General features: G+C 42.4%; 1 protein-coding gene across 1 annotated transcript in view; it reads right to left on the bottom strand.

Moving 5' to 3' along the window:
* Positions 1-23,688, bottom strand: part of LOC126458959 (phospholipase B1, membrane-associated-like) — a 279,558-nt gene that overhangs the window by 95,393 nt on the left and 160,477 nt on the right. Inside the window, exon 7 of the mRNA XM_050095828.1 lies at positions 12,087-12,255. Coding sequence (XP_049951785.1) covers positions 12,087-12,255 — 169 coding nt within the window. The remainder of the gene's footprint in view (positions 1-12,086; positions 12,256-23,688) is intronic.

Raw genomic sequence — 23,688 nt, 5'->3', positions numbered from 1 at the left:
ACTTCGACTGGTGGGCCGACCGCTGTGGCCGAGCGGTTCTAGGCGCTTCAATCCGGATCCGCGCTGCTGCTACGGTCGCAGGTTCGAATCCTGCCTCGGACGTGGATGTATGTGATGTCTTTAGGTTAGTTAGGTTTAGGTAGTTCTAAGACTAGAGGACTGATGACCTCAGCAGTTAAGTCCCATAGTGCTTAGAACCATTTAAATTTGAATGGTGGCTGTGATTTCAATGCAACGGATTACTCACAAAAATCGATCCAAAATGTCTAGGTATCACTGTGATACTCTCTATTCTGATACGATAGAATAGTAATAATGTGGTATCTGGATCTAGGTTACACTTACTGTGTACCGGTACTATGTCGCTGAGAATGGAGGAACCATCCTCACACTGACAACTTCTAGGACTAAACTGACTGCAGATAGATTCTTTCCTAGTTCTTTCCGTCAAATCTGCTATTGAGGTGAGAATGTTGTTGTTTTTGTTATGGTCTTCAGTCCTGAGACTGGTTTGATGCAGCTCTCCATGCTACTCTATCCTGTGCAAGCTTCTTCATCTCCCAGTACCTACTGCAACCTACATCCTTCTGAATCTACTTAGTGTATTCATCTCTTGGTCTCCCTCTACGATTTTTACCCTCCACGCTGCCCTCCAATACTAAACTGGTGATCCCTTGATGCCTCAGAACATGTCCTACCAACCGATCGCTTCTTCTGGTCAAGTTGTGCCACAAAACTTCTCTTCTCCCCAATCCTATTCAATACTTCCGCATTAGTTATGTGATCTACCCATCTAATCTTCAGCATTCTTCTGTAGCACCACATTACGAAAGATTCTATTCTGTTCTTGTCCAAACTATTTATCGTCCATGTTTCACTTCCATACATGGCTACACTCCGTACGAATACTTTCAGAAATGACTTCCTAACACTTAAATCTATACTCGATGTTAACAAATTTCTCTTCTTCAGAAACGCTTTCCTTGCCATTGCCAATCTACATTTTATATCCTCTCTACTTCGACCATCATCAGTTATTTTGCTCCCCAAATAGCAAAACTCCTTTACTACTTTAAGTGTCTCATTTTGTAATCTAATTCCCTCAGCATCACCCGACTTAATCCGACTACATTCCATTATCCTCGTTTTGGTTTTTTTGATGTTCATCTTATATCCTCCTTTCAAGACACTGTCCATTCCATTCAACTGCTCTTCCAAGTCCTTTGCTGTCTCTGACAGAATTACAATGTCATCGGCGAACCTCAAAGTTTTTATTTCTTCGCCATGGATTTTAATGCCTACTCCGAATTTTTCTTTTGTTTCCTTTACTGCTTGCTCAATATACAGATTGGATAACATCGGGGAGAGGCTACAACCCTGTCTCACTCCCTTCCCAAACACTGCTTCCCTTTCATGTCCCTCGACTCTTATAACTGGCGTCTGGTTTCTGTACAAATTGTAAATAGCCTTTCGCTCCCTGTATTTTACCCCTGCCACCTTTAGAATTTGAAAAAGAGTATTCCAGTCAACATTGTCAAAAGCTTTCTCTAAGTCTACAAATGCTAGAAACGTAGGTTTGCCTTTCCTTAATCTTTCTTCTAAGATAAGTCGTAAGGTCAGTATTGCCTCACGTGTTCCAGTATTTCTACGGAATCCAAACTGATCTTCCTCGAGGTCGGCTTCTACTAGTTTTTCCATTCGTCTGTAAAGAATTCGTGTTAGTATTTTGTATTTGTATTTTTGTATTCGTGTTAGTATTTTGCAGGTGGGAATACGGAATTGAAAATCTCTATTTTCGAAGATATATTCTCCACTGATACGACACTCCAGTGCCTGTGTCATTCTGAATGTCCAAAGGAAAAGGCACTGCGGTGACTACCCCCATTATGAAATTATGAAATAAATGTATTCGCCATTACGAATATGGACAACCGATATTGCTGTTCGCGTTGGTCGAGATCGAATGACTGTTAGCAGAATATGGAATCGGTGGGTTCAGTAGGGTAATACGGAACGCCGTGCTGGATCCCAACGGCCTCGTATCACTAGCAGTCGAGACGACAGTCCTCTTATAGGCATGGCTGTAACGGATCGTGCAGCCACGTCTCGATCCCTGAGTCAACAGATGGAGACATTTGCAAGACAACAACCATGTGCACGAACAGTTCGATGACGTTAGCAGCAGCATGGACTATCAGCTCGGAGACCGTTGCTGCAGTTACCCTTGACGCCGTATCACAGGCAGGAGGGCCTGTGATGGTGTACTCAACGACGAACCTGGGTGCACGAATGGCAAAACGTAAATTTTTAGGATGAATCCAAGTTCTGTTTACAGCATCATAATGGTCGCATCCGTGTTTGGCGACATCGCGGTGAACGCACATTGGAAGCGTGTATTCGCCTTCGCCATAATGGCGTATCACCCGGCGAGATGGTATGGGGTGCCATTAGTTACACGTCTCGGTCACCTCTTGTTCGCACTGACGGCACTTTGAACAGTGGACGTTATATTTCAGACGTGTTACGCCCCGTGGCTCTACCCTTCATTCCATCCCTGCGAAACCCTACATTTCAGCAGGACAATACACGACCGCATGTTGCAAGTCCTGTACAGGACTTTCTGGATACAGAAAATGTTCGACTGCTTCCCTGGCCAGCACATTCTCCAGATCTCTCACCAATTGAAAACGTCTGGTCAATGGTGGCCGAGCAACTGGCTCGTCACAATACGCCAGGCAATATCTTGATGATCTGTGGTATCGTGTTGAAGCTGCATGGGCAGCTGTACCTGTACACGCCATCCAAGCTGTGTTTAACTCAATGGCCAGGCGTATCAAGGCCGTTAGTACGGCCTTAGGTGGTTATTCTGGGTACTGATTTCTCAGGATCTATGCACCCAAATTGCGTGAAAATGTAATCACATAACAGGTCTAGTATAGTGTATTTGTCCACTCAATACCCGTCAATCATGTGCATTTCTTCTTGGTGTAGCAGTTTTAATGGTCTGTAGTGTACATAATGGATGTACGAATACAGGCTGTAGACGCATGATTAGCGACATATCGATATTTGGGTCTAGCAGTGAGTCGAGCACTGAGAGCCAAAAGGTAAGGCGACCGCTCGCGGTAAGCGGGAATTCCGTATTGGAGTCCCGGTTGGTTGGTTGATTTCTGGGAGGGGCCAAACAGAGAGGTCATCAGTCCCATCGGACGAGGGAAGGATGGGAAGGAAATCGGCTGTGCCCTTACAAACGAACCATCCCGGCATTTACCTGAAGCGATTTAGGGAAATCCCGGAAAATCTAAATCAGGATGGCCGGACGCGGGTTTGAGGCGTCTTCCTCTCGAATGCTAGTCCAGTGTGCTAACCACTGCTCCACCTCTCTCGGTCGAGTCCGGGTCCGGCATAAATTTTAATTGTCGCCATTCCATTCTACAGCTGATGGTTGTCCATAATCGCAGTTTCGAATACATTTTGAGTTCTCTGCTATAGCATGTGCTTCGGAAAAAAAAGAAGAGAATGGCTCAATTGGCTCTAAGCACTATTATACTTAACTTCTGAGGTCATCAGTCGCCTAGAACGTAGAACTACTTAAACCTAACTAACCTAAGGACATCACACACATACATGCCCGAGGCAGGATTCGAATCTGCGACCGTAGCGGTCGTGTGGTTCCAGACTGTAGCGTTTAGGACCGCTCGGCCACACCGGCCGGTTGTGCTTCTCAATTTGTGGCTCTATAGTATTCACAGTTCTATAAATAATTAATCCGCAGTATTTCTTTCAGGCAAGCTAAAACACATCACGGTTAAACCTTTATAAGAACAGTGGCGCCACACAAGTCTTTATCTAGTTAGTTACATGTTCTTTCGATCATTGAAGGATTCTTTTATCGAAACGATGTGGAACGAGTCAGTTTACAGGATGTGTGTACGTGATTAGTGTTATAAGATCAATTAAGACATTATCATTTTATTTCTACACTTAAAGAATTTTTTTTACTGGTTACCAATTCATTAACAGAAATTCTTCAGTAGCATCGAAGGAGTGACCCAGGAGAAATGATTTTGAATTAGATTTAAAACTTGCTTCGCTAGCCGTCAGACATTTTATGTTATTGGACAAATGATGAAAATTTTTATTGCTGCGTATCGAACTCTCTGGGCCACTGATAGCTTTAACAATGGGCAATGATGTAATTTTTCTGTCTAGTATGGTAGGTATGTATATCACTGTTCTTCTTATATTGTATGGATTATTTTTGGTGAATTTAATAAGCGAATATATACATTGTGACGGCGCAGTTAAAGTGCGTAGCTCTTTGATGAGGTACATACATGACGTACGTGGGCGCTCACCACATATTATTATTACTGTTTTCCGCTCGCTTTTGTGCAATTAGCACTTCCCTTCTAAGAGACGAGTAACTCCAGAAAATATACTGCTCGCTTTTGTGCAATTAGCACTTTCTTTCTAAGTGACTAGTTAGCCCAGAAAATTATTCTATACGACATTATTGCGTGGAACTATGCTAAAAATGTCCGGAGGTTGATACTCTTGTTTCCAAGATTAGGAAGTGTACGAATTGCAAAAGTAGCTGAACCTAATTCTTCGAGAAGCCCAGTGAAATGTATCTACCTGTTTAAGTACTCTCAAAAACCTGAAGCAATCTACTCTACTTCCTGACGCCCGCTCATGGGGTATATCAATTGTTGGTGTGACTCTACTTGTTGTACAGAACTGAGTGCAGCGGTATTTCTTTCATAAATTTTTCTCCTTGCGGCTTTTTTGCAGGGCTGTAACAAGATGACGTAGTGTTCAAGAACGGTTACTGACCTGCACAATAATGAAATACTTGGTCAGTCACAGTATGTATTTTACTGGACAGATGTTACTATATCCACTGACCAAACAAAACAGTTTTAAAAGGTTAGAAGATCGCAAGATGGAATCTTTTTGAAATTAATTGAAGTCACTTAATTGTTTCATCTGCGAGATACTATTAGAGTTTAAGTTTTTATCGTGTAAATGGTACACTACACGCCTAGTCAAGTTTTTGTTTAAGTAACAGGTTGCTAAATGTTACATTAGGCTATTCATGTAACTCACAGAAGTACATTATATTATCTGTAGAAGAAAAAATTACATTGAACGTTCCATATAGTTCTGTCATCAGATCATGCTGTATGTCACTGGTCAATTTATTTTTTTACATAGATAGACTTAGTTCTTTTTACGGATGTACTACCAAGCCGAGCAAAGAAAAGTCAACAGAAAAATACAGTAAATGTTTTTCGAAAGCGATTAAGTGACTTCACACTGACAGACTAGTTCCAAAGTTAATAAAATACGGACTTTGTCAAAAAGTGCATCTCCTGCAGTACATGTAGTATACCAACAAAACAAAAAAAAAGTGGTAAATTCTAAGTTCTTGGGTGTGAAGCCTAAGCTGGAAAAACCATAGGATAGAAAGAAGCTTATTTAGACGGTCGATAACGACTGACACGGGCGTTGTAGTATCAGTGCATTTAGTAGACTGATGTAAACTTTATTATAAAATTAATTTCTAACTCCATGCATACAAAAATTAATAAGGTTCAATATGAACTTTATTTTCGTTCATGCAAGTCTTATTATTTTTGGTAATGTATTCATTACGCCAAATAATTCATTGGAAAATAGTAACTGGAAGTATGCGGAGATTCACAAATGTACAGCTTGTGAGCAATTTTTTTAAGCAAGTACAAATATTAATTAATATCTTACAGTACAGTGATTTACTGCTAAAATTTACTGCCAGTCTGAGAGTAACATAGATGATTACCGGTAGAATATTAAACGAAAAACGTATGTGGACTACTCTAGAATAATCTGCAGCACCGAAAGGAATTAAAAAACCATTTACAATAATCCTTTTCGATCCCATCACGATATCATATTTCTGTCTTGGTTCTACCGAAGGTTGTCGGGAGATTTACCTTGATTGTGAGGCAAATTCCATTTCATATATTCTCGTCTGGGACTGCCTGTGCCCTGTAAACAGCTGGTCCAGATTTAGGAGACCATAACAGACCGTGAATCTACATTGCGTCAACACTCGAAAGATATTCGAACAGTCCGCTCTGTGCGTAGGGGTACAAAATGGAAAGTGTTAATAAGAAAGTTGTCAGAGTACATATAAATCCTCCCACTGTTGCTATGGTGAATCAATCTTAATGATAAATTTCCAGTAAGAAAAACAGTCTTGGTTGGAAATGACACGAGAATCTTTATTTACGCGCTTCGAATTTTATGAGGTATCTTTAGAGTTACTTCGGGGAAGGCTTGCGGCAATGCTTAGATAGCACCCTGTGCCGGCCTCTCCATCTCAGAGTAGAACTTTTTCAGAAAGTACTCAATTACTTATATTGATAGTATCTAGATGCATCCTCGCTCACATATGGATATTGATGCATATCGGACATGTCCGACAAAACAGAGAACACATATCAGTATGTATATATGAACGATGACGACTCTGGGATGTCTCGATACTTAGTGAATGCTACGAGCTGTGGCTACTAGTGGTTGGGGGAGGGGGGGGGGGCGCTACTTGCGTGTGACAGGCTGAGAATTTGGGAGTGGACGGGAAGCATGTTCGAAAGGCTGAGGCAGTTAAGGCAATCGTTCTAGAGAACCGGAGCATCCGAGTTCGATTGCCGATCTGGCACAACGTTTCGACGTTCACCACTGATTTATTTCAGTGCCTGTATGCAGCCTAAGTCCTGATTTCTCATAATATACTCTATTATTTGTGCACACATTCCAAACTTTGTCTTGTGCTACAGTATTTACTCTTTACAACTCCGTTTAGAACCAGAGTACTTATTGCCTGACGTCTTAACGCACTATTTTTCTGTTTCTTCTTCTTGCCAGATTTCCTCTTACGCTCGTTTTCGCCGATTCTGCGGAGAAATCCCCCCCCCCCCCACCCCCCCCCCCACATAAGTTTCAACGTCAACGTAACATCACATTTCAAACTCTTAGATTCTTTTCTTTTCCTCCTTTTTCACTGTCCGTGATTTACCTCTAATCACTGCTGCATTCCAAACATATATTCTGAAAATTTCTTCCTCAAATTAAGACTGATTTTTGATAATCTGGAACTTCTTTTGGTCAAGAATGGCCTCTTCACCTTTGCTAGACTGCTTTTTATCTTCTTCTTACTTCGTCCGCCATGTGCAATTTTCACTTTATCTACTTTTGATCTCCATTTCTGATATTAAGATTTTCGCTTATCTCATTTAAGCTGCTTCTCATTACTTTCGCCTTTCTCTGGTTTATTCTCAAACTATATTCTATAATCATCAGACTGCTCACTCCATCCAGCATGCCCTGTAACTTATCTTCACTTTCGCTGGGGATAGCAATGTCATTAGGGAATCTTATCATTGATATTCTTTCACCTTGAATTTTAATCCCACTCCTGAAACTTTAGTTTATTACTGCCATTGGTTCTGCGATGTACAGTTTGAACAGTAGTAGCGTTACACCCTTTTTAATCCGAGCACTTCGTTCTTGGTCTTCCATTCATAGCGATCCCTCTCTGTTTTTGTACATATTGTATATGACCTGTAATTTCCTATAGCTTACACTTATTTTCCTCAGAACTACGAACGTCTTGCACCATGTTACATTGTCAGATGCTTTTTATAGATCCTCGAACTCTACGAACGTGGCACAATTTTTCTTAAGACCTTATATTGTAATGAACCGCAACGTCAGAACTACCTCTCTTGTACATTTATATTTTCTAAAGCCTGTCTGATCGTCACCCAAGAGATCTTCAATTTTCCTGTCCGTTTTTCTGTACATTGTGCTTGTCAGCAACTTGGATATATGAACTGTTAAGCTGACTGATTGTGCGATTGTTACCACATTATCCAGAGCGACCACATAAAACAAATAGTGCGAAAAGCACATGACAGACTCAGATTCATAGGAAGAATCTTGAGGAGATGTAACTCATCCACGAAAGAAAATTAATGGCTTATAAGGTGCTTGTTCGACCGATTCTTGAGCACTGTTCATCTATCTGGGTTCCTTGGCAGATAGGACTGATACAAGAGGCACGTTTCGTCACGGTATCGCTTAGCCGGCGTGAGAGCGTTACGGAGATGGTCAACAAACTCCATTGGCAGACGTTACAAGAGAGGTGTTGTGCATGACGGAGAGATTTACTACTGCAATTACTGGGAAGCACTTTCCGGGAAGAGTCGGACAACGTATTACTTCCCCCTACATACTTCTCACGGAATGACCATGAGGAGAAAATTCGAGAAAATAGAGCCAATACATACATACATAAATCCTTGTTCCATACATCATGAATACGACATTTCGTAATGATGCTGAACGTGTCACTTTAACATACATTTTCTTTAAAAAATAATTAATTAAATAATTAATTTTTTACAGTTACTACTTTATATCTAATAATTCAGAAAGCCTTTTAATTTGCTTTTAAATGTCTATCTGCAACACTTTCAATACTATTTGGCTAATCACCAAAGATTTTTGTGGCAGCATAATTTACCCCTTTCTATGCCAACGACGTATTTTAATCCAGAATAGTAATATCATCCTTTCTTCTAGTGTTGTAGCTATGCACTTCGCTGCTATTTCTGAATTGGGTTAGGTTATTTCATTAGTGAATATTTGTATTGCGAAGGTATTGTGAATATCCAGAGTTATTTAAATAAAGGTCTGCAAGGTGGTCTTGGGTGGGCTCCAGCTATTATTCTGATTACACGCTATTGTGCAATGAGTACTTTCTCTCTTAAAGACGAATTGCCCCAAAATACACTCCTGGAAATTGAAATAAGAACACCGTGAATTCATTGTCCCAGGAAGGGGAAACTTTATTGACACATTCCTGGGGTCAGATACATCACATGATCACACTGACAGAACCACAGGCACATAGACACAGGCAACAGAGCATGCACAATGTCGGCACTAGTACAGTGTATATCCACCTTTCGCAGCAATGCAGGCTGCTATTCTCCCATGGAGACGATCGTAGAGATGCTGGATGTAGTCCTGTGGAACGGCTTGCCATGCCATTTCCACCTGGCGCCTCAGTTGGACCAGCGTTCGTGCTGGACGTGCAGACAGCGTGAGACGACGCTTCATCCAGTCCCAAACATGCTCAATGGGGGACAGATCCGGAGATCTTGCTGGCCAGGGTAGTTGACTTACACCTTCTAGAGCACGTTGGGTGGCACGGGATACATGCGGACGTGCATTGTCCTGTTGGAACAGCAAGTTCCCTTGCCGGTCTAGGAATGGTAGAACGATGGGTTCGATGACGGTTTGGATGTACCGTGCACTATTCAGTGTCCCCTCGACGATCACCAGTGGTGTACGGCCAGTGTAGGAGATCGCTCCCCACACCATGATGCCGGGTGTTGGCCCTGTGTGCCTCGGTCGTATGCAGTCCTGATTGTGGCGCTCACCTGCACGGCGCCAAACACGCATACGACCATCATTGGCACCAAGGCAGATGCGACTCTCATCGCTGAAGACGACACGTCTCCATTCGTCCCTCCATTCACGCCTGTCGCGACACCACTGGAGGCGGGCTGCACGATGTTGGGGCACGAGCGGAAGACGGACTAACGGTGTGCGGGACCGTAGCCCAGCTTCATGGAGACGGTTGCGAATGGTCCTCGCCGATACCCCAGGAGCAACAGTGTCCCTAATTTGCTGAGAAGTGGCGGTGCGGTCCCCTACGGCACTGCGTAGGATCCTACGGTCTTGGCGTGCATCCGTGCGTCGCTGCAGTCCGGTCCCAGGTCGACGGGCACGTGCACCTTCCGCCGACCACTGGCGACAACATCGATGTACTGTGGAGACCTCACGCCCCACGTGTTGAGCAATTCGGCGGTAAATCCACCCGGCCTCCCGCATGCCCACTATACGCCCTCGCTCAAAGTCCATCAACTGCACATACGGTTCACGTCCACGCTGTCGCGGCATGCTACCAGTGTTAAAGACTGCGATGGAGCTCCGTATGCCACGGCAAACTGGCTGACACTGACGGCGGCGGTGCACAAATGCTGCGCAGCTAGCGCCATTCGACGGCCAACACCGCGGTTCCTGGTGTGTCCGCTGTGCCGTGCGTGTGATCATTGCTTGTACAGCCCTCTCGCAGTGTCCGGAGCAAGTATGGTGGGTCTGACACACCGGTGTCAATGTGTTCTTTTTTCCATTTCCAGGAGTGTATGATGCCATATGAAAGCAGTGAATGAAGATAGGCATAGTAAGCTAATTTACTGATATGTTTATCACCAAAATTTGCAATAACCCTAATAGCATAAGTAACTCAACCTAAGTGTTTCAGTAGATCATCAATGTGTTTCTTCCAATTCAATTACTCATCAATGCACACACCCAGAAATTTTGAGTATTCTGCCTTAGCAACAGACTTCTGTTCATCGTCAATACTTATCAATGGTGTTGTGCCATTTACTGTACAGAATTGTATAAACTGTGTTTTCTTAAAATTTAGTAAGAGTCAATTTGCATAGAACCACTTAATAATTTTCTGAAAGCGATAATTTGCAATTTGGTTAGCTGATTCTTGCATTTGGGTGTGATTACTATACACGTATCATCAGCAAAAAGACCTAACTTTGCATCTTCATGAATATAGAGCGGCAAGTCGGTAATAAATATTAAGAACAATAAGGGACACAAGACTGAACTCTGTGGGACTCCATTCTTGATACCTCGCCAATTGGAGTTCCGTGCTGATTTTTGCAGACTACCTGTACTGTTAATTTCAACCTTCTGCATTCTTCCAGTTAAGCATGAATTAAACCATTTGTGTACTGTCCTACTCATGCCACAATACTTAAGCTTATCTAAAAGAATTTCATGATTCACACAATCAAAAGCCTTTGAGAGATCACAAAATACCCCAATGGGTGATGTTTGGTTATTCAATGCAGAGGCTTACCGACAATCATTCTTCCCATGCGCTAGTCGCAGGTGGAACAAGGTAGGAGGGCTCAGTTAGTGGTACAAAAGTACCTTCCGTCACACACCATTAGGTGGCTTACGTAGTATGATGTAAATGTAGATGGAGATTTTATCTATCCTTGAAATCTTCGGGATTGTGTGGATTACATTTTTCCGAAAGTTTGGTATTACATCTCCAGTCACATAGATTCTACAAAGCAGCTTGACTAGTTGTATGGGTGCCACTCCCCATACCAATTTTTGAAATTCGGAAGGAATGTTATCCATTTCTTCAATCTTATTTGAGTAAAGCGTTATAATATCCGTGAAACTGTGACTACGAACTGCATCACCTATGCGAGCTTCCATATCGGCTCCAATTTTTTCTTCTGTCACGTCATCATGCAGTTCCTTCCTCTTTCCACCTACCTGTTCTTTCCTCTGCGTGCACCTCTTGCCTTTACTTCTAATTTCACCGAAGGCTGTTTAGGACTCTCTGTTTGATGTACCTGTTCTTACAGCGACCTAAACGACGTAAGGTATCTGACGGACAGACACTAGTGTTTTAGAGTGTTGGTTTTAGTTCTTAATTAGTTGACTTTATGAAAGTGTTTACATTCTCAACTGACGGCACACATTCCATTATGTCCAGTCATCGAGCTACTGTTCCTTCTGAAAGGAATGTTGAAACGAATATGTCTTACAAGGTATAACTGTGTGGTGGATCGGGTCTCGAATCCAGATGCTTGTTGAAGCATGTTGCGCACTCCCATTAAACTTGGTGTACACATTTGTTAGCCGTTTGATCACTACTTCAAAGAGAAGTTCCAGAAATGAAAACGCAGTTCTAACAAGGGAGTTTATCGTGATTAAAAGATGTTCAAATTGAGAGATTCTGCTAAATGTCTAGTGCTGAATCACACATTTGTTTACAGGAATTTGCGGAGGCTATACGCAGTTTAAAATGAAGTGATAAGTGCAAATAAAGACGTTCCATTTATGAAGCACTTGTACAAAACGACGCTTGTGTTTTCTTGGCTACCTGGATGCGCTGACATCTTTTAAGTCGTGGTAGCACGTACCGAGCGCGTGTCCCTTCTGGCTGAAGTGGAAGCAGTCGTGCGTCAGGAAGGAGATGTCGATGGCCTCCTTCCGCCGCTGCTCCGGATCCGCGGGCGTGTTGAACGCCTTGAAGAAGGGCTGCAGCACCACCGTGAAGTCTTCACGCGTGTCGTACCTCCCGCTCGCCACCTGCGGGAATACAAAACGTTTCAGAAGTGCAGTTTAACCAAGCGCAATAAAGAAATTCGTAGTTCATGGTACGTTTTACGGACAATGGACGTAAATAAATATTTCTGCGTCAGCATGTGTTTTCAAGTACAGGCAATAATTAAGACTTTTTACTTTATTCGTCTATTTTCCTTATATTTTTACTAAAGATGGACTTTCAGACCATGGCTATAGTAGGTTTAGCGTTGCCGCCACAAACGGCGGTAATTACACAATGTGACCGGTGGCAGCGCTCGTATGGCGCCGGAGGAGCAAGGAGACGGCGATGTAACCGGCCGCAGAGTAGGCGGAAGACAGTTCCTTTCAGGTAGCCACCTCGAACGAACAATCGTCAGCTAAGTCGCTGAATACAATACACACAGAGCTGCTGTTAAACCTGTCGAGGCCTAAGGTCATGGTACACGAAACTCTTCTAACATTTCGTCCAGAACTGTGCTGGATATCTTCAGATGCGTTGCTGTTTCATTGGGTCTTGAGTCGGCAAGCCTCAATGCTGGGGCAACGCTTCTGAAGATCAGCGCCGTTCTGGAGGTCACGTTAGGAACAGAAGAGTTTCGTGGACCACGACCTTATACCCCTAAAGGTTTATCAGCATCAATATCATCTGCTCGTGAAAGACTTCATTCTATCACGATACACGCTGCCAGATAAGAAGTGCGAAGCACCCGGGAGGAGTGAAGGAAAATGAAAAGTTACATCACGTTTTGAGACGGCATCTGAGATTATTTCAGTTATTAAAAAATCCAGTCAAATTTAAAGAGATCTTGGTAATATGAGCCCACCTGTCTGTATGACACTCCACCTCCTCTGGCTTGGAACGGTGTCATAAATCCCCTCTATCCTCTTCTGAGGCAATTTGGTTCATAACTTTTGTAACTAGTCCTTGATATCCTGTATATTGGCACAGAGATGGAGTTAACGTCTGAGCTGTGCCATCGGCGACAGAGGTACGAATCCTAGTGGCCATGGGTTTACCTCCACACCAGTCAGGCATGTTCAATGGCGGGACGCGCAATGTCCTATTAATACATGGCTCGACGATACTATCGCATGAGAGATAAGACATGAGGACGCAGGATGTCCTTGACGTACGTTTGTGACGTTTGCATTCCCTCAGTAACTCCCATCTGTGACCTGAACTCATAACCCGATGGCTGCTACAACATGCCTCCAGGAGTAACACCACTGCGCCGCCACAAATGACTGGAAGAGTTGGACATCTCCCCACATTCTCGCCAATTGTGGCCAGCCAGAACTGTGCAGAACCACGGTTTATTCCCTAAAACAATGTGACGCCATTCACCAGCAATCCATGCTTCCCTGTCACTGCACTACATCGAACACAGCCTGCGGATGGGACTTAATTCCCTAGTTCGGCTGCTGCTGGTTTATGACCAGTGGTGCGGGATGGCACAGAATATTGCAGGGAGTCCATTACTTGTCCTCGAATGGCAGGTGCAGATGTGAAGGGGTGCACGGCACTGCGATCCTCCCTTGGGCTGGTACAATTTTGTTGACTGGAATCTTGATGAGGAGTATGCCTATCTTCACGTACCCATGCAGTCTGAATGCCCCACATATCTCGATATTTCACGATTCGACCAGCCAGCCATGTGAGACCCACAATGACACCTCTTTCAAACTCTGAAACGTGTTGATGATGAGCACAAAACACCTCCGTGTTCTTCACAATGATCACTCAAAATCTGACACAGCTCACGTCCCACTATGATCACTACCAGTAATAATAACAACACTAATGCAATATGGTAACTGGTCTACCTGCCACATACAGTTCCAACTCTAACCATTGTAGAGGAATGTTGGACAAGGATGGGCTGTCAGGATGCGCCTTATTAAAACTCGCCCAAGTTTCCCAAATGATTTATTATTTCCAGCTACAGTGCCCCCTTTCCTCTCGGTCTGCATCACTGGGTCCCGCCATGCTGAGGACACCACTTCACTGTCTGTGAAATGGCTTGACGCGAAATGGCTACCTCAGTGACCTGTGCAGTGCACTGCAGTGTGTCGGCCTTGTACAGCTACAGAGGTGTGATGACCTCAGGCTGCGCTGACAGCCGACTCAGTGGCCTCCGTCCCGAATGTCTCAGCGCCATCCATGGGAAGCCACAGGGTAGCCCGCTGCGTGGTTCTTCGCCATTGTGGTTAGGATCACGGCGACAAATAGCACCTGTGATCCGACAGCCAAATCTGTGGCCCTTGCCTCGGGATGCCTCCAGCATGTGTTGGGAGCCAACAAGACTGCCCGCAGTAGCGATCCATGACGTGGCCCACTGCTGGATGGCTGTGGACCCTGCGTTGGCCTCAGAGGGTCGAACCAACGACCTACCGTGGACTGGAACACTGGTGCCCCATCTGCTGCTGCGTGTTGCCGGAGGTGTGACAGCCCCATTGACCAGGAGAGCTGCCACACTTGAATGCCTTGTGAGTGAACTGGTGGTTATTCATATGCAGCTCAGTGATTCTGTTTTGCTAACGCACCTCTCCAAGTCATGTACTCATAACACCTGGGTTGGGCCAGTGGACCTCTTCTACCTGTAACTTGCGACATGCAAACCGCTGCGTTTACTCTTTTCAGCCGGTCTACGGCCCTGTGGCCTCCAATTTTAGACACAATCCATAGGAAAGACAAGGCCCAAGAAATTTAAACGAAGTGGAGAATATTCGCGCTGAGATTGATCGCATCCTCAACACTGCTTCTATGCTGCCAAAACGTGTAACATCTTGAAGTATATATTTCCTGACAGGCGCTTTGTGAATAAGAAACATCATTAATGTCGAACAATTGTTTAACGACAAAGTTATCAAATGGTTCAAATGGCTCTGAGTACTATGGGACTTAACTTCGGAGGTCATCAGTCCCCTAGAACTTAGAACTACTTAAACCTAACTAACCTAAGGACATCACACACATCCATGCCTGAGGCAGGATTCGAACCTGCGACCGTAGCGGTCGCGCAGTTCCAGAATGCAGCGCCTAGAACTGCTCGGCCACTCGGGCCGGCGACAAAGTTATCCAAAAATTTAACTCTCATAAATTAGTAGACCGAAAATCTAAAAGAATGTGGGCCGCGTGTTTCAGCTTCATGAAAGCTTCATGAAAGTATCGCCGATAGACAAGTCATTGATCGGTTACCGTCTCAATGGAGCGCAGTTTCTACTGTACCAGCGTATTATACTTTTGAGTAGGGGAAAATGTTCAAATATGGAACTCGTTTCAAAATTTAGCCTCTAACCAGCCCTGTAATAGAATTTAAATATATTTTCTTACTTCATTTGGAAATTAAAGCACTCACTCTGTGTGTGCTGCGATTTCTTTCTGAAACTATAAAAAAATTTCCGGGATAGTAACGTTTTTCCAGACATGAAAACTGATCCAGGGTACAATATGGCCATGTAACTAGGAACAAATATTCTGCTCAAATTTAAAAGTGTTGGAATCAAGAAAATCTTGTCAATACTCTACTTAATAGAGTATGCGTTAAATTATTACTCTGCTGCATGCCCATAATCAGTAAGTCAAATTAAATTAATAAGTAGTATTATCAAAAACCAGTTACAAGCTAAAACAATTTCGAAGTAGAACTTGTTGGCAATTAAACATATTTCCATTTTCAGTACAGTCATTTATTAGCAAACAACACGTGTTCCATGGTGAAGAGACCCTCTGTTTCAAGGCACAAGATGGAGCAGTACTGACAAAGTTTGGCTTAACCGTTCACACGTTATGTAGTTAGTTTTAAAAATATACAGAATTTTCCTCACTATAAAGTACTGTAACTGAGGAATTAGTAATGTCTTCAAAATAACTTTAATGTATTATACATTATTTAAATATGTAGAAGTAGTACTATTTACAAACGCTGCACGGAACACAATCTCACGTCTCACTACAACAAAAACTGTGGAAAGTGCCAAAAATTGCTTATAGCGGTCACTAGGGAGTGTTCCTTTATGTGGTACTAAAATCTATCATTAGACTGGAACACCGACTAGGAAATACTATGTGTTCCTAGATACACTACCCTCCAGGTACAGGAAACTCTTCTATTTGGAGGTAGATTTCCCGGTATCGAGAACTTGAATGCACACATTATTCCAGCAGAATACATTTATGGTATAACTGTGGCAGTAAGAGTTGAAATACTCTTCCAACAGGAAGGTAAGCATATTGCTCAAGCACTGTCCGATACTGAAGACGAACAAACCAATAAAAAGGTTCTAAGAAATAAGCAATACCATCACCCCATTTACTCATTAATTATTGGTTCAATAAAATATCAAACAAAAGTAACTATCATTTATGTCTCATCAAAGAGAAGTCTTTTACATTCTAATGTTCGGGTAGGTGCTAGTGTTGGTGCGGGAGGGGAGGAGACCAGGGCATTAGCTAACATATAACTGAACTCATGGACAATGATCTGATAAAGGTTTGGTATCACTGATCTAAGCGGACTGCAATTAGTTAATAACAAAATCAAAAGCATCAACAATTTTAGTTAGATAAAATCTAGTTTAAAAAAGGAAGGAAAATCAAATGTTGAAATTAATTAGTAACGGTTAGAGGGTCGTTGGGGTACTTAACGTAACCTTACGGAGCGGGAATGTGACGAAAGGAACGAAAAGTGTCATACTCAAGTCGATATTAGAATGTACAGTCTTGTATGGAACAGATACGTAGACAATCAGTCAGAAACATGTAACCAGAACATTAGAGATGGACTTTGAAGATTAGAAAAAATGACAAGAAAAGTAAATGTAAGGAACAACCAAGTGTTAAAGAGAATGGAAGTGAAAGAAGGAATGTGTGTTGTGCTGAACAGAAGAAAATAGCAGTGGTACGAACATGTAAGAGTAATGGAGGAAACAAGAATACAAAAGCTTACACTGGAATAGAAAACTGAAGAAAGACGGAAAAGAGGATGACCTATGACTATGATGTGGTTGCAAACTGTTCAGTTGATAGTGAGAAACCGTGGAGCAGAAGAAGAGACTATAAGATCGAAATAGATGTAGGAACATTTTGAAAATACAGTGTTCAATACTTGAGTGAAAATTTGTCACAATTTCTGAGCTATTGTTACGTTTGAGATAAAGTCTGTATTGAAGAAACGTTAGTTAACATAATACACAACGTTAAGTTTCAGGTATTTATTGTATAAAGTAATAATAATTAGTGCTGGTCTCTGTGGTCACTTAAAAGCTGAAGCGACGAGTAAATGCATATCAGTGTTGACTCTGAAACATAAGCAGAAGTAGAATTCAAAGAGCTTGTATTACGGTCTTTATACTGTTAACAACAGGTGGGGTCTTAGCAATGCTCCAGCATCTTAACTATATTATCAGTAAATTATCGAACCTGAAGATTTTGGAAAAAATTTCAAGGTTATCAAGAAATCCAGACAAGTTTCCATAGCTACAGATATGTCAATGGATGTTTCATATCTGAATCAATGTATCCTAGAATTATTCAAATTGAGTAGCGCAGGTACCGCATCACAGGGTAATTAGTACGAAATATCTCAAATTTTTGTATCATAAAGTACATGAGCTTCAGGAAAAAATTGGAAGAAAATTCTAAATAAAGATTAGACTCTTGACCTAAACGAAACCTAACTGCATGTACAGTACAAAAGTTGAGAAATCAAGCTGATTCTCTTCGCAACGGCGAAGTTGAGAAATGAGTGGTAGCAGGTGAGCCGCATTTAGGCAGAAAAAAGAGTGAGACCTGAACTGGGTGATGCAATAAACCACCTTTCACCAGTGGCTTATACTCGCTGATGGAGGTAGGTGTGATATGTAGGTCCGTCGTCAGTCTAAAGTTTTTGTTTCTGATTTTATCGAACCAAATCACATACTTCACTGGAGTGGCGAATTGCTACGTTCTCTGCATTCGCAGAGAATTGACCCGCCCATGACATTTCTGTTCAACTGTATGTCGGTTTTTTATAAACTGTTGCCGTTAATAGTGTCTTTGGCGGAGATTCTTTAGAATTATGTTTAGTCTCTCTAAGAATCTTCAGCGAAAATATGTATTTCAACTGCAGAAACAATGCATTAATAAAATAACAATTAGAAAGAGAGAGGGAATGCAGGTCAAAGTTTAATGCTCCATCAACGTCGAGGTCGACGTCTTTAGGGACGGAGAATAAACTCGTTTGTACAATGATGGAATTGACTAGGCGAACTAGTCACTTAGAAAGCATGGGAAACCGGTATCACTAACGTCGTTTCCACACACGAAAATATGATATCTTAAGTGAGAAGACTGCAGCCAATGCAAAAGTTACGGGTACTCGATATCCCCACGTAGAATTTTTTGATCCTCCGCACTTTTATCCTCCTCTACATTACTCCTAAATTCTGTCTTTCGTGTTAAACAGATATTTATGCTTGACGTTCATAATGAAAATGTCCCAGGGACATGGTGCAGCCTTACAAGACAGCGAATGAGTTTTGCTGAAGATAGTGCACATGAGAAAGTATGTGTGTCAGGGAGTTTCACCACTTAGCTAAACATCCTTCGGTATGACCGCGGATGTGTGAGGACCAAAGATAACATCAGATCACTTGTGATAGCAACCAAAACAATAACCATGAAGCAGAAAAACCAGAGCAAGCTTTGAACAGGCAGACGAAAGAACAAGAGACAACCCCAGAAAAGTTCAACAATTAAGATAACGTGATAAAAATGTTCTGCAAAATGAAGGCTAAGGTGTAACAGTATTGCCCTATAATTCTGCCATATCTTTTTCAACATTGGTGACTCTCTTTTGCGGCGCACGTGATGTACCTTCGACAAGCTTCAGGAGATAACTTGCGTAGTAAAAAACCGCTTCAGTTGTAATTATGCCTTTATTATTGGATCACTACCGGTTTCGTGGAACTAAAAGAGCCACACCTTCAGGTGAACATCTCTATAACAATAAAGCCAGAAGAAATAACAACCCTGAGATATACACTGACATAGTAAATTATTCTAAGATTTTTAAAAAAATTATAATTTTTTTCAAAAATAATAAGAACTTTTGCATGAGAATATCAAAATGTAAGTACTCGCATAACTAAAACATCACAGCGAAAAAGCTCGGAACTTTGTATCCAACATTCGTTGTCCGTCAGAACAAAACACTGCGAAAAGGCGATATGTCGCAGAATAAAATAGTCGGATTACAATACAGTGAACGGGTGCTATTCAAATCATGCCTTAGTGATGAACTGGTAAGATGAAAATAAATGAAAACTATTAAGACATAATATTGGGCCAGTATGGAAACCCAAGAAGCGGTTGCCACAAAATGGAGGGATGTTCAACCTGGACCAAACCAATCAAGAAAAAAGCTACTGACGAAAAAGGAGAACCTGGAAACCTCACTTATCGCTTCTTCGATCTGTACGGAATCGTGGACAGGGGACGCGACCGCGTTCTGTGTCATACCGACGTAAACAGCTTGCCTGAGGGTTGCTCGCGCATGCGCTGAGGATGCGCGGTCTCGACCGAATGATTGGTGGTCTTTTTTGGGATACATGGATGGTGAATGAGAACAAAGAATACTGGGATGAAAAAGGACAAAAGCTTTTTCTTTAAAAACAATCTGTGGAATAACAATATGACAACGGCAGTTGACATAGTTTTTCTTTAATAATGCCCGTAAGCTATGCTTAAGTTAGTACGTGTAATGACGTAAAAGAGGAGTATTATATAAAGCAACGAAGCAGATATGCCGGCATCGTCCACTGAATAAACCCTAAAACTTTAAGAACCTTAAAATTCTAAAAAGTATTATTTCGTAAAAATGTTTAAAAAATTCTATACTTTGACAGTTAAAAGGATCCTAGATCGTAGTGGATTTGGATACTTATTAAAAGTACATGAAACTTACGAAAACTTACATAAATGTTAAAACATACTTGAAAGGAAGACGTGGGGAAACTGAGACAATAAGGAGGACGCGTAGGAGGTGCGCAGGTGAAATGGGGAGGAGGAGGGGCAGGAAAATGGAGAGGCAAAGGAGGAACAAAAGGGAACTAGCCAAAGAAAGTACAGAGTATTACGACAAATAACTTAGGCAGTCGAACTTTGCCAAAATGCTACAGTGTCTCAATTTCGTTTGTCCATTCAGGGTTTGGTGTGGGAACCGACTAATGGCTCTGATAATTTCGACAACTTCCAGTATGCTTGTGTCTGGCCCTTTTTTTCTGCAAAATTCTTAAGTTAGTAGTGAGAACGGTGACTGAATGCCTCTGTTCACGAAAGTGGGTACTCAAGGCAGGTTCTGAGCTAGAAAGTCTAAGATGTTCTTTAAACTTGGTGCTAAGGCTCCCCCCCTGTTTCTCCGACGTACTCCATGGGCAATAATTGGAAGTGATGCAGTACACCCCAGTTGCATTATATGTGGAACAATTGGCATGTTCTCTGTGCCTATACTTTGTGCCAACGGTACTGGGAATGAAGAGAGCCGGTTGAATATTTTTAGACCTCAACTGTTTGCCGATGTTTTCGGAAATATTGCGGAAATATGATACTTTACGATACGTGATACCAGCGCCCTTCCAACTATCGACATTGATAAAGGTGCTGTCCCTTGAGTTGGGTTTTCTTCATGTCTATCCGAAAACACCCTGTCTAACACCATTGACGAACTCACTGTCATAGCCATTTTTGAAGGCTGTGTAGTGTATGATTCGAAACTCTCTACCAAACGCTTCCTTTCACAACGGGACACTATGGAGGAAAATGAAAACAACCTGAAAGCTGGCATTTTGTACTTGATAGGGTGGTTGAAGGAGCTATGAATCACTATATCAGTGGTAGTTGCATTCTGTAAATATCGAATTCGGTTTTAGTACCATGTAAGTAATCTTAAGTTCCAGACACAGTAACGTGAACGTGCGCACCCCCCTCCTCATTGTGCTGAACTGTAAATTGAAAGACAGCCGCTGTGGCCGAGCGGTTCTAGCCGCTTCAATCTGGAACCGCTACGGTCGCAGGTTAGAATCCTGCCTCGGGCATGGATGTGTGTAATGTCCTTAGGTTCGTTAGGTTTAAGTAGTTCTAAGTCTACGGGACTGATGTCCTCAGATGTTAAGTCCTATAGTGCTCAGAGCCATTTGAACCATTTCTGTAAATTGAATGTTCTCATGTAAGATATTTAACACGTCCATGGACTGACATCATTCCTCGCGTTGTTGTTGTTGTGGTCTTCAGTCCTGAGACTGGTTTGATGCAGCTCTCCAAGCTACTCTATCCTGTGCAAGCTTCTTCATCTCCCAGTACCTACTGCAACCTACATCCTTCTGAATCTGCTTAGTGTATTCATCTCTTGGTCTCCCTCTACGATTTTTACCCTCCACGCTGCCCTCCAATGCTAAATTTGTGATCCCTTGATGCCTCAAAACATGTCCTACCAACCGATCCCTTCTTCTAGTCAAGTTGTGCCACAAACTTCTCTTCTCCCCAATCCTATTCAATACATCCTCATTAGTTACGTGATCTACCCACCTTATCTTCAGCATTCTTCTGTAGCACCACATTTCGAAAGCTTCTATTCTCTTCTTGTCCAAACTGGTTATCGTCCATGTTTCACTTCCATACATGGCTACACTCCATACAAATACTTTCCGAAACGGCTTCCTGACACTTAAATCTATACTCGATGTTAACAAATTTCTCTTCTTCAGAAACGATTTCCTTGCCATTGCCAGTCTACATTTTATATCCTCTCTACTTCGACCATCATCAGTTATTTTACTCCCTAAATAGCAAAACTCCTTTACTCCCTTAAGTGTCTCATTTCCTAATCTAATCCCCTCAGCATCACCCGATTTAATTTGACTACATTCCATTATCCTCGTTTTGCTTTTGTTGATGTTCATCTTATATCCTCTTTTGAAGACACTGTCCACTCCGTTCAACTGCTCTTCCAAGTCCTTTGCTGTCTCTGACAGAATTACAATGTCATCGGTGAACCTCAAAGTTTTTACTACTTCTCCATGAATTTTAATACCTACTCCGAATTTTTCTTTTGTTTCCTTTACTGCTTGCTCAATATACAGATTGAATAACATCGGGGAGAGGCTACAACCCTGTCTCACTCCTTTCCCAACCAATGCTTCCCTTTCATGCCCCTCGACTCTTATAACTGCCATCTGGTTTCTGTACAAATTGTAAATAGCCTTTCGCTCCTTGTATTTTAGCCCTGTCACCTTCAGAATTTGAAAGAGAGTATTCCAGTTAACGTTGTCAAAACTTTCTCTAAGTCTACAAATGCTAGAAACGTAGGTTTGCCTTTTATTAATCTTTCTTCTAAGATATGTCGTAGGGCATTGAAAATGCTGTCAGTTCAACCTGGGAAGAAAAGTGAACGTTATTTTCGAAGCTCGTTCCGGTGACGACAGAGTGTCACGACACTGTATTGCCACGTATGGCTGCGCGTCCGGTTGGCCTTTTCGAAACAAACTGATGGACACCATCTACAAAATTTCAGCCGCTGAAAGGAGTGGAAAATTTGAAGTGTTTCTCTGCTATCTTCTGCTTACTGGAAACAACGGAGAAAAGCGTCCTTGTGGTTGGTCAGTTCGCCTCCACTTAAGTTTGTCGCTCTCCGTACGCAGAAAAGATGGCAGAACGCGGGTTTGAACCGTCGTCCATCCGGATGCTAGTCCACTGTGCGAATCACTGAGCTACCTCGCTCGCCGTGATGCAGTTTCGATTTGGAGAGAACTTACAGGTCGCGGACGAGGAGAGATGCAACAATCAGTTGCTGCTCCGTGACCAACTAAATTGGTTGGGATCCTCTATGACGATCAAACTCCGTCGTTAGGAGCAGCGTGGAATCCTCAGGAGTGATGATTTCAGTATCGTTTTACGTAAACTCTGACGGAAAGGAAATCGTTTATTAATCAGGAAGGATTCACTCTGTGTGTCGTGGGCCCAGTCGATTTTCATGGTTCTTTTCGTTATGTGGCATGGGCTGGCTTTGATGATTCATATATTAATGGAAAGAGGTGAACTTTGCTTTCGAATCTTTGTTTTTGAGTGGAATGGAATACTAATAGCAATCATTAACAATGTATAAGAACAATTGCTGTAATAAGTGACATAGCCGAGGTGTCTAAGGCGCTGCAGGCCTGGACTGTGTGGCTGGTCCCGGCGGAGGTTCGAGTCCTTCCTCGGGCATGGGTGTGTGTGTTTGTCCTTAGGATGATTTAGGTTAAGCAGTGTGTAAGCTTAGGGACTGATGACCTTAGCAGTTAAGTCCCATAAGATCTCACACACATTTGAACATTTGAACAATAAGTGACAGAGGCCGAAAACGAGTTTCCGCCTTCACAATGACAATACGCTTCAAATCCGACAGGAATCACTGCTTA

Source organism: Schistocerca serialis, chromosome 1, assembly GCF_023864345.2.
Source record: "Schistocerca serialis cubense isolate TAMUIC-IGC-003099 chromosome 1, iqSchSeri2.2, whole genome shotgun sequence".
Taxonomy (NCBI): domain Eukaryota; kingdom Metazoa; phylum Arthropoda; class Insecta; order Orthoptera; family Acrididae; genus Schistocerca; species Schistocerca serialis.
Note: the sequence above shows the minus strand (reverse complement) of the source record. Positions and strands in the feature narration are given on the sequence as shown.